The sequence below is a fragment of the Grampus griseus genome (genome assembly GCF_964374135.1).
Source record: "Grampus griseus genome assembly, chromosome: 8".
Taxonomy (NCBI): domain Eukaryota; kingdom Metazoa; phylum Chordata; class Mammalia; order Artiodactyla; family Delphinidae; genus Grampus; species Grampus griseus.
Window position 1 is genome coordinate 101,887,007 of NC_139002.1, and position 12,200 is coordinate 101,899,206.

General features: G+C 40.1%; 1 protein-coding gene across 1 annotated transcript in view; it reads left to right on the top strand.

Moving 5' to 3' along the window:
* Positions 1–11,523, top strand: part of LOC309825509 (organic anion transporter 7) — a 34,090-nt gene extending 22,567 nt beyond the window's left edge. Inside the window, exons 6-10 of the mRNA XM_082659092.1 lie at positions 6,614–6,729; positions 7,392–7,606; positions 9,236–9,344; positions 9,812–10,015; positions 10,915–11,523. Coding sequence (XP_082515218.1) covers positions 6,614–6,729; positions 7,392–7,606; positions 9,236–9,344; positions 9,812–10,015; positions 10,915–10,975 — 705 coding nt within the window. The 3' untranslated portion in view covers positions 10,976–11,523. The remainder of the gene's footprint in view (positions 1–6,613; positions 6,730–7,391; positions 7,607–9,235; positions 9,345–9,811; positions 10,016–10,914) is intronic.
* Positions 11,524–12,200: the final 677 nt, after the last annotated feature.

Consider the following 12,200-nt stretch of genomic DNA (forward strand, 5'->3'; position numbering starts at 1 on the left):
GGTATTAATTAATTAATACCTAACTAATTAATCTTCAAATATTTGGTAGAATTCACCTATGGTGTTAGGTTTTTGTTTCTGGAATTTTTTAAATTACTGCCACATACTCTTTATTAGTTATTGGCCTATTGAGGCTTTCTGTTTCTTCTTGATTCAATCTTTGTGGGTTATATGTCATATCTTTGTGTTGCAGTGATCCTTTTATCATTATAAATTATCTTCTTTGTCTCTTGTGACAGTATTTGATTAAAGTCTATTTTATGTATACAAGTTGAATATCCCTGCTCTGTTTTGGTTATTATTTGCATGGAATGTCTTTTTTTATCTGTTCACTTTATGTCTACTGTGTTTTTAAATCTAAAGTGACTGTCTTACAGATAGCATAAAATTGAATCTTTTTTTTAAAATTCATTCAGGCACCCTATATCTTCTGATGGATGAGTTAATCCATTTACATTTAAAGTAATTATTGATAGGTAAGTACTTACAATTGATAAACTGTTTCCTCTCTGTTTTATTGTTCTTTTTTCCTCTCTTCTATTGCTATCTTCCCTTGTGATTTGATTTTTTATAGTGATGTACAATACTTTGATTCTTTTCTGTTTTTATTTTGTATATCTACTGTAGGTTTTCTCTTTGTTGTTTCCATGAGACTTGCACAAAACTTCTTATAGTTATAACAGTCTATTTTAAGCTGATAACAACTTAAATTCTATTATGAGCAAAAACTATACTTTTACTTTCCCTAAACACATGTTTGATGTTATTAATGCCAGAATTCACTTCTCTCAAATCATGTATCTATTAATAATTTTTGTGGTTCTAGTTATTCTTAACAGTTTTGTCTTTTAACTTTTATACTAGTGTTAAAGAAATTTACATGCCACCATTACGGTATTAGATTATTCTGTATTTGTCTTATATTTACTTTAACCATAGAGATTTTTACTTTCATATGCTTTCGTGTTGCTGTTTAGTATCTTTTTCATTTCAACTTCCTTTAGCCCTTCCTGTAAGTCACGTCTCTTAGTGACAAATTCCCTCAGTTTTTCTCTGGGAAAGTTTTTATCTTCCTCATTTTTAAAGGACATTTTTGCTGGGTGCTCCATTCTTGGTTGGCAGGTTTTTCTCTCAGTACTTTGAATATATTATTCCACTCTTTCCTTTCCTACAGAATTTCTGCTGAGAAATCCACTGACGGTCTTATAGGAGTTTTGTTGAGTGTGGTGAGTCACTTTTCTCTTGCTGCTTTCAAAATTCTCTCTTTATATTTCACTTTTGAGTATTTAGTTATAATATGTTTCCATGTAGACCTCTTTAGGGTCTACCTACTGGGAGTCCTTTGTGCTTCATGAATCTGAATATCCACCACTCTCCCCAGAGAAGGGAAGTTTTCATCCATCATTTCTTTAAATGAGTTTTCTGGTCCTTTCTCTCTCTCTTCTCCTTATGTGATTCCTATAATGTGTATATTGATTTTTTTATATTGTTCCATAAGTTCCTTAGGCTGTCTTCACTCTTTTCCATTCTGTTTTCTTTCTGTTCCTCTGACTATGTAATTTCAAATGGCCTGTCTTTGAGTTCATAGGTCCTTTATTTTGTTTGATCAAATATGCTGTTGAAGCTCTTAATTGAATTTTTTAGTTCATTTATTACATGCTTCAGCTCCAGAATTTCTGTTTGGTTCTTTTTTATGGTTTCTGTCTCTTTGTTGAACTCCTTATATTCTTTATGTGTTGTTTTCCTTGTTTCATTTTGTTGTCTTTCTGGGTTCTCTTGCAGCTCACTAGCTTCTTTATGATTATTGTCAAATATTTGTAGGCAGTCTGTAGATCTACACCTCTTAAGAACTGGTTACCAGTGCGTTATTTTGTTCTTTTGGTGATGTCATGTTTTCCTGATTCTTTGTGATCCTTGCAGCCTTGTATTGGTGTTTGTGCATATGAAGAAGCAGTTATTTCTTCCAGTCTTTACAGTCTGGCTTTGGCAGGGAAGCTCTTCACCAGTCCCTGGAAATTCTGGGCAGGCCACTTGGCAGAGACTACAGGTGGGCCAGTTAGCAGGGTTCAATAGTGGTCCTACTGCCTCGGTCCACATACGGCTGTGCCTTCAGCCAGGGTCTGCAGGTGGGAGGGCCCACTGCTAGCGTCCATGGAGAGGCAGAACTTGTTCTGGGGTCTGTGGACAGGCCTGGTGCCATTGTCTGTGGACAGGCTAGATGCCAGAGTCCACAGGTACTGTTGTTGGTAGTTTCATTTCAGGGTCCCTGGATGGACCTGCTGCTGGTCATGGGCCAAAGGCAGGTCTGGTGATGGGATCCACAGGCAGACATGTTGGCGTGGTGCCTGGGGTTATTACACAGATGCAGTGGCCCTGAGAGGCGCTGAGATGATAAAGTGCCATTGGCATAGTCCTTTTTTTTTTTTTTTTGGTAAATATTTATTTATTTTTGGCTGTGTTGGGTCTTCATTTCTGTGGGAGGGCTTTCTCTAGTTGCGGCAAGCGGGGGCCACTCTTCATTGTGGTGCACGGGCCTCTCACTATCGCGGCCTCTCTTGTTGCAGAGCACAGGCTCCAGAGGCGCAGGCTCAGTAGTTGTGGCTCACGGGCCTAGTTGCTCCGCGGCATGTGGGATCCTCCCAGACCAGGGCTCGAACCCGTGTCCCCTGCATTGGCAGGTGGATTCTCAACCACTGCGCCACCAGGGAAGCCCCAGTATAGTCCTTTTTTTAAAGAAATTTTGAAATTTAGGTGGAGCTCTATGGCACTCTGAGACTGTGTCAATATATACCTGACTTATAGGAAATTATTTTGTGCCAACTAACATCTTGGAAGTATCTTTAGTTCCAAGCCCGCACCTAGTATTTTGTCTACCAGGTTGGCCCAATCCAAAGAATTAAAGCTTAAATCTTACAGGAAAATTATTTACCAGGTAAATAACAAAACTAAGTGTTACGATCTGGAAGAAAGAAAGGAACAATGCATTATCAGGGTAAATGGCAAATGACAACCAACTCAGTGGCAAGAAGAAGAAAGACAACATTGTACAAGGGGAACAAATGAAATTCGGTTTAGGAACTGGATTCTATGCATGAATGAGTACCCAAGATCGCCTTAATTCCATTTTTTTTAATTTTGTAAAGATTATTCAGAAATTTGTGGTCTTAGTCATGTTTAACCTCCATCTGACAGATTGCCAAACACATTCACTCCAGACAATCCTTCTTACTTAAAGCTGTTCCCCTTCATATCAATAACAATCCATTGATTAATCCAGTTTGGGCTGTCTTGGAGTCCAGTAAATGCTAAACGTTTCCTCTGCCTAAATCACACCCAACTGAGGGATAATGTGCTCAGAAAGATGACAATAAAAACTGATGTTTTTCACTACAGTGAAAACTGAAATAGAGGAAGTGTCTAAATTTCAAGCAACAATAAGTTTGCTAACACTTCAGCCCATAACTGAACTTATTCACAAGTGCCAGGTTTTTCCACAGATGCAGAGCCTGCATTGCTAAATATAAGGTGTGACCCAGGCAGCAAATCTGAATGAATTTTCATTCTAAAGGCATTCTGGGTCACTGAAGCATATCCATTGCATTTTCCTAATTTACCAGTCAAATACCTCAGTCCTCCAAGGGGCAGTGAGGGTAGGTATAAAGTGGTCTGTAGTATTATTCTTTCAAAGTCTTTCTTCTTGGAAACATGAAGATTATGAAGAAAGTGCCCCTACCCTAAGCCACCAGTGTTTCTCAGGCAACTTCTTTTTGGTCAGTTCTTATTTCAGTCATCCTTTGGCAGATTCATTTTTCCATCTTTTCCTTCTTTATCTTTTAATAAATTGTCCTCCTCCCCTGCTCATTTCATTCTACTGGTTCTGGTATTTCAATGCAATTGTGGTCTTATCTACCTTCCTTCCTGCTCTAAACTCTGTACACTCCAAATTCTGATACTCTCCTCTCACCTCTGCTCTGTCCAATTTCCTCCTCCTATTCCTGTGTGACATCTACAGTCTTTTTCAGTCTCCTTTTCTATTGTCCTAATTGTTTCAGACCCAGTAGAAACACAAGAACTCATGCTCCACAGTAGCCCAGCCTGAAATACACTTCAGGCTGTATAAGAAATACACTTTCTTAAAGGATCCCAAGGCGCACTGTCCAATGAAACCATTAAAAAGTATTCACTTGAAACTCGATTCTCACAAACTCAATGATGGCACACTTATGTGATGGTAAGTGACATGGCAACTATGAGAGACCAACACAAACTTCTCCCCTGAATCCTCCGCAGGTTTCTCTTACATCCATAAAACTTCAGAGTTTTCCCAACTATTCTACATTAAGAGATGTTTCTTTCTAAATATCATAAATTGTAATTTTGAAGAAATAAATGTCCATTTTCTCCATTTCTGATCTCATTGACAAACATCTTCTCAAAGCTCTCCCAATCCATGTTTTATACCTATATCGGTTCTTGAATTTCAAGTCTTTCAGCTTCTAAATGCATTCCACCTTCAGCCAGTTTCTTCCACCCTCCCTGTCTTTCCTCTTTCTTTTTGTCTTCCTCTTTCCCTTCCAAATTTATTTCAGGACTACTTGATGACAGATCCTGTGACAGTCGCAGAGGGGAAAAATCTACACTTTCTATCTTCAGAAAGATCACACTCAACAAGTAAAACGGGCTTGATAAAGTCTCTTTGAATTAAAGCAAGGGTGGAATGTGACTGTCAAGGAGGGACATAAAATCTGAACTGCAGATATGTGGGCAATGAATGCATCTTGGAAGTAGCTATATATGAAAAGGGTCTTACAGGTTAAGGTAGAACTATCCAGGTTTAAACCAGGCAGAGAGATGATTAAATTTGCAGTTGAGAGCAGTCCAAATGACTTACAGAGGGGTCAAACCAGGGTGTGTTGGTAAATGTTTAACACTTAACATTACAAGAGGAAGAGAAGCATAGATCTCAGATTTGTGGCAATTATCACTTTCCGTGGTGCGACTATCACCACCTCAGTGAGTTTCATGCCACCAACAAGACGGCAACTGCTTTACAAACCATCTAAAAATTGAACAAAGGGCTTTTGTGAATTTGTACACACTGATTCCAGAACGCCACTGGGCAAGGGTTCAGACGAGGGCTGTTTCATGCTTTTTACCCCAGGATAGTGTTATGAGTGGTACAAAGCATTTTTTAAGCAAGAAAATAGTGAAGATCAGAGAGAAAAGTACCTTTTAAAAAGTGAAGATACAGCAGGTTCCCATTTGAATACGGGCCTCTTTTCCCCTGAATAAGGATTTTACCGGGTAGGAGGAGCTCCTTGAGCTCCTGTAAGTGATCTGGCATCGCCCCCCAAATACATCTGCCAACACTATTCACGTCTCTGCTTGCTCACCAAAAATGAACGGCCAGTGTAAAATAACCACACCATATCCCAAACTTTAACTTTGATATTGGATGTAATTTAAGGCTAGTCTTGCAGGCGTTGCATCCCTCATCTGGCCCAAGTTTAAAGTATTATTTGAGCACATTCTTACATTATCGTCCATGACAATGGCCTGTGGTCATGGGATTCTGGTGTTAGATGCGATCCTGACTCCTCTCTTCTAAAAGTGTTAAGTCCAAGATTTCACTATTTGGGCTTGTTCTTTAAATGAAAGGACATTCTTGCATGTGTAGGTCCTCAGTTAGGGTGGCCTTTCATTTCTCTGAATTCCTCATGGAATTATTCCAATGGACTTCATGGTACGTTTTCATTTGTAGAGGTGGGATAAGAATTAAGACTATATTGTTTGAATAACTAATAAGGAAGTATCTGAGGTATGCTGGATATAATTCCTTATGCATATTTTTAGCCTCATGTACGGACCAGGAAATCCTTGTGAGGGAAATGCCATTATTTTTCTCCACCTCTTCGGCTCCTACTCTGATCCTTCTACCTATTCTTCTTTTTAATGACAAGTAAATTGAGTTTTAGAAATATTTAATTACCTTCCTCAAGGTATATACCTAGCACGTTGCAGGGCTATTAAGTAACTCCAGATTATAACCAACTCTGGGTTTAAATCATTCTATACCAAGAGCTCTCCTAATTTCATCCTCAGTTTTAATTCTAGGCATCTCATTCACGGAGGCACAACATGCCAGGATTTCCCCCAAAGTGACTGAGAAAAGAACCAAAATAAAGATTCTCAGGAAATGTTCTTTTTCCTGAGATAAACAGTTTCTCTGCACAGGACAGCCAGCTGATAACCAAGCTTAGTTCTCAGGTCTTTCATGCCCATCTGGCACAAATGGAGCTTTGGAACAAAATCCAAGCAACTCTGCATTTGATTCCCTTTCTAATCTGAGTATCTAAGGTACACTCCCTTTCTGATGCCCTGTAGTCCTCTCGAATCTTGTGTTTGAATATTTTTGTTGCTACATCATTTCCTTCAGTCCCCTTTAACTCTGTAATTCTCTAGTCATACCACTTTTACTCCTGTCATTACATCCTCAGTGGCTATATTTTCCAGTAGACGGACAGGGACATCATCTATCTTGTCATCTGTTGAGGGCCGCACAGTGCCTCCCGTTGTGTGACAACTGAACAGTCTGTTGTTATTGTTGTTGAAGGTCGTGAGATCCATCCTGCAGGAAGAGCTGGAGGCCGCACAGACCAAACCTTCTGTGTTTGACTTGTTCCGCACACCCAACCTGCGTAAGAACGTCTGTCTCCTGTCCTTTGTGAGGTGGGCTTCTCAGAGTGCATGAGGGACGCTAAAATAGTGGAGACATGAATCTATCCCATATCAAAGGATACAACATGTTGTGGGAACAGATTTGAGATAAAATACAGAGGAAGCCATAATGATAATTGCTGTGTTTAGAGTAGTCAAAGGGTTATGAAAAATACTGACCCAGAGCTATTTATACAACGGCGAGTTTTGTTTATCATATCACCCTACCAATCTCATCACTGGAAACTGAGACTGAGAACTTCAGTCATGGTACAGACATTGGCTTTAACTTTCTTCACTTGTTTGTTTCCATTTTAATGGAGGTAAAATTACAAGCAGTAAAGTGCACAAAAATATACAGCTCAATGAATATTTCCATATGCAACCATCACCCAGATGAAGATATAGAAAAAAGCTCTAAAACTCTAGAAGGCTCCATCATGCATCCTCCGCAAAAAACACTCCAAACCCTCCCCCAAAACTTAACAATAATTAGGAGCTCCAATTTTAGAATTTTAAACTCATCACCTTGCGAGGAATTATTCCATAAAATATACCATGTTTTTATGCCTTAAAACCAACCATTGGCTGCCTGGCTAATATTTATTATCATCATTTGTAAGACAAAGGCTCTACGCCTTATGATAAGTGTCTTTCATTTTTGTTCACCACAGATTTGCAAACTTCATGTCCTTTTTTGGCCTGATTCTCCACCTCCAGGACATAGGGAGCAATGTTTTCCTGTTCCAGGTTCTTTTCGGTGCAGTCAACCTCCCAGCCAATTATGTTGCATTTTTGGCACTGAATCACCTGGGCCGTCAAGTAAGCCAGACGCTCTTCATGTTTCTCCTTGGAGTCTCCATTCTGGCCGTCACATTTGTGCCTCAAGGTGAGAAGAGAGCACAGGTTGAAATAAGAAAATGTCTTACCTCAGAGATTTGAAGACAGGATCTGAAGGCAGAAGGAAGTGAAGACTAGGGTTCTAAGGATTTTCCAAAACCAATCTGAGGATTTAGGATAGATTCTGTCATCAAGTGGCTGAGAAATAGGCAAAGGTCAGTAAAAGTCAGTTCAGACATGTGGTTGTCTTCATCATATCAGAGATGTGTTTGGTAATTTGTGCCATTTATTGCTGACAGTTTCTCTGGGAGAGCAATTGATCACTTTCTCTTTGGCCAATCACACTTGTAACTGTAAATGACAGTACTATGTCACTATATATAATTATATCTCATGTGAGGACACAACTGTCACTTCCTTGGTCTGGTCTCTTTCTTATTACTACAGTTTCAGTGAAACTTTACTCCCTGATTCTATGTATCCACTCTTGTGTCTGGAATTAGGTCGCCATAACTGCAACCCTGGTCCCAGGGTGTCATCTTGACTCTAAGGTATTTTTAATCCTTTGTCTTCAAGCATAGAAGGTACAGAGAGTAGGAAAAAGGCGTTAAGCTGTTAACAGCCTCTATTAAAATCAATTTTACTAAATTAAATGACCATATGTAATTCATGGGGGAACCCAGGTGGTCACCATGCTTCAGCTAGCTCCCAGTGCAGTGATGCACTTGACAGGAGCCCATCTTGAATATCAGCATCAACGCAAATTTGCTGCCTTACAACAGAGCTCACTCCCACGTTGTCACGCTTTCATGATTTTTTGTTTTGCGGTACGCGGGCCTCTCACTGCTGTGGCCTCTCCCGTTGCGGAGCGCAGGCTCAGCGGCCATGGCTCACGGGCTCAGCCGCTCTGCGGCATGTGGGATCTTCCCGGACCAGGGCACGAACCCGTGTCCCCTGCATCGGCAGGCGGACTCTCAACCACTGCGCCACCAGGGAAGCCCGAGCCCCATTCTTTTATTACTCTCTACTGCATTACTAGCCCCATGTCAACATTGTGTAAACACCCAGGTTTTGAACTCCTGGAGGATATTGGTGAGCCTTACATCCATCAGTAATTGCTCATATCATAGTCCTATGTTATACATGAAAGGCAGAAGAGACACTGGACAGAGTAAATGAAAGCAAACTCTTGCTGGGTTTTTGTTCCCCTCTCCATCTTTGGCAAATTTCTGAAATCTCTGATATGTAGGAAGAGTTGATGCAATAACTCAGGTTATTAATTTCTTATTTAAGTTGTAATATTTCTCAGCTATTAGGCTGTGCACATTCTCTGCCCCTGTGCTTTCTCTACCAGGTATTTAACACATGCAAGTGTCTCCAACTGTCTTTTTCTTTTTTCTTTTTAAATATTTATTTATTTACTTAATTATTTGGCTGCACCGCGTCTTAGTTGCAGCACGCGGGACCTTCATTGCCATGTGCAGGATCTTCAGTTGCGGCATGTGGGATCTAGTTCCCTGACCAGGGGTCGAACCCAGGACCCCTGCCTTGGGATCGTGGAATCTTAGCCACTGGACCACCAGGGATGTCCCCCAACTGTGTCTTTTTCATTTATAATTTGGTGGATGGTGATTTCTTCAGCTCAGATTTCCTGAGTCTCACTTGTCTTCTTCTCCAGAAATACAGACCTTGCGTGTGGCTTTGTCAACTTTGGGAATAGCAGTTTCTTCTATGGCTCTCATGTGTTCTTTTGCCCATGGAAATGAACTAGTCCCCACCATTGTCAGGTACACAATCTCATGGAAGCTCTATCAGGGTCAAAACAGACCTTTCCCAGCTAATCAAGACTTATAGTGGAAAGAAAACTAATCTGATTCATTATCAAAAGCATTGATTATAATAGTATTAATAATAACAAAAATTATAGCCAAAATTTTTGTTAAAATCTCACTTTTGTCAGGCATGAGTTAAGCCCTTTAATGTATCATCTCCCATAATCTGCTGAACCGTTAAAGGGTAGGTGCTGTTGGTAAGAGTATTTTTTCAATAATGAAAACATATCTTAATGCACTTGTGCACTTGAAAAATTTGTGAGCAAATAAGAGCATATTTTAAACGTTAAGAGTAGGTCATCAGCCTTCATGTGTCTAAATATTGCTGAGGTGTCTCCCATAATCAAAGCAAAATAATAAATCACAAATTACTTGTATGGATTTATACCAGATTATTTTTGTATTGTTGTTTGCACTCCAAGGGTAACAGCCTCAGGATTCATGGGAATTGCTTCTAATATTGGGGCAGCCCTGGCTCCCCTCTTGATGATCCTAACAGTATATTCTCCCCACCTACCCTGGATCATCTATGGAGTCTGCTCCATCCTCGCTGGCCTTGTTGTTCCACTCCTTCCTGAAACCAGGAATAAGCCTCTGCCTGACGCCATCCAGGATGTGGAAAAGCAGTGAGTAAACCGCTGGCTCTCCCTTCGGGTTGCTGTGTGATACAGGTTCGCGCTAGGAGGGCAAGGCACCATGCAGGGTCATTGTCCCCAGGAGAAGGCTTACACCTAGACTACCCCAGGTGGTCAGTGCGTTTGGTATAGCTACAGCCTCATCCCTCCTCACAGTGACCTCAGACTCCCCCGAGCCTCCCTAGATCACACAGACCAACACCAGTAGGCACCAGTAGGTTTAGTGATGAAGAAGCCAAAATTAATGCCCTAGTGTGACATACATACCCTTGAAAGTGTTTCACAAACATGCACAGATCCAGACACCAGATTCTCATCCCTCAGATCCTGGCAGCCCTCAGCCCAGTGAGGGCAGTAACCTCCCTGAGATTGCTGGTGTCTGTAGGTCTGTGACCTGCCCTGGTCGCTGAAGATCTGAGGGAGATCAGGGAGAGGACAAGATCCCCTTCCACAGATGACAATATATCTCAGGGGAAGGAGTCCTACTGTGCTGCCCGTAAGATTCAGACCATCTGGTTTTCACTGGGAATGAAAGTGTTAAGAAAAGAGAGGAAAAGGGTGGTAGTTATTGGTATTTTTAAGTGATCAAGAATTTGAAAGGGTTTAAAAACTTTAATATACTTCCCTTGCCTCTTCCAAAGACCCCGTTAGCCAATACCATGGTGTCCAAGGGTGAGCGCTGAAACTATCAAAGCTGCCTCTCCAGGTTCTGCCCCGAGAGCTTGGCTTTTTTCTTCACAAAATTTACTCAAATTCTCAGGGCAGGTGTCATGGTTTTTATCAAAACTCGTGGACCAAGAATCAGCTTGCTCTAAAGAATGCAGGACATAGATGTTTTTCCATGTTTTTAAAATTTTGTTCGTTTGTTGTTTTCATTGTATTTGTTCTAGGAGAAAAGGCTCAAGAAAAGCAAAGCAGGAAGATACTTCCATGAAAGTGACCCAGTTTTAAAGGATTCCAGGAACTAACTGCTAATCAAAGAGCAAGATAAACAAGAAAAATTAGGATCATTCCCAGATATTGGCAAAATTTGGAAAACAAATAAATAAAAAGATATAAAGGAAAAATGGACCCCATTTACAATTGCAGTTCTAAATAACTATATATAAAATGCCTATGACTAATCATAAGAAGAAGTTTGAGGAAAGTCATAATACTTTTAAAGGGACCATAATAAAATATGTGTATAATTGTAGCACCCTAGCATGTTTCTGGAAAGAAAGATAGAATAGTATTTAAAACATTGATTCTGCTCTAATTAATGACAGAGTAATTGATGTAATAATTACTTAGGGGACAATTTGAAAAAGTTCCAAATATATCTACAAATTAATTATAGACAAGATCCAGAAAAATGAAGTTTATGGAGGGAAAGTGGTGCAAGTATTTGGGGCCGCATACGCTGAAATGAAATGCAGATGTATTTACAAATCAAAAGAAGTCCAGAATGAGACGGTGGTGTGGAGAACACTTAAAATTTGATAATTTGGGCATCATAAATCACTGGTAGAAAAAATGATTATGTAATAAATATCATTAACTAACTTTAGAAATAAATGACTAATAATTTGATTTCATTCTCTAAACCAAAAAAATATATATTCCATATGGTTAAAATGACAAATGGAACAATTAAGCCATGTTATTCAATAGAAAACGTGGATACAAAGTCTTGGGATTAAGAAAATGTTCTGATAAGTAAAGCAAATGCCAACGATTTAAATATAGGTAGGTTTGACTAAATACTCATTTAAAACCTCTGTTGGACAAAACTCGAAAAACTTATGGGAGAAGTCTAGAAAAAATATTCACCAAAATGATAAAAGCTGTTAACTTTTAGTGGTGTACCTTTTTTTTTTTTTTTTTTGTGGTACGCGGGCCTCTCACTGTTGTGGCCTCTCCCGTTGCGTAGCACAGGCTCCGGACGCGCAGGCTCAGCGGCCATGGCTCACGGGCCCAGCCGCTCCGCGGCATGTGGGATCTTCCCGGACCGGGGCACGAACCCGCGTCCCCTGCATCGGCAGGCGGACTCTCAACCACTACGCCACCAGGGAAGCCAGTGGTGTACCTTTATGAGATTTTACTTGCTTCTTTGTAAGTTTCTGTACTCTAAGTTTTAAAAGGATAATGCAACATTCTAAAATATTACAAGATACTATCAAAAATAAACTGCAAA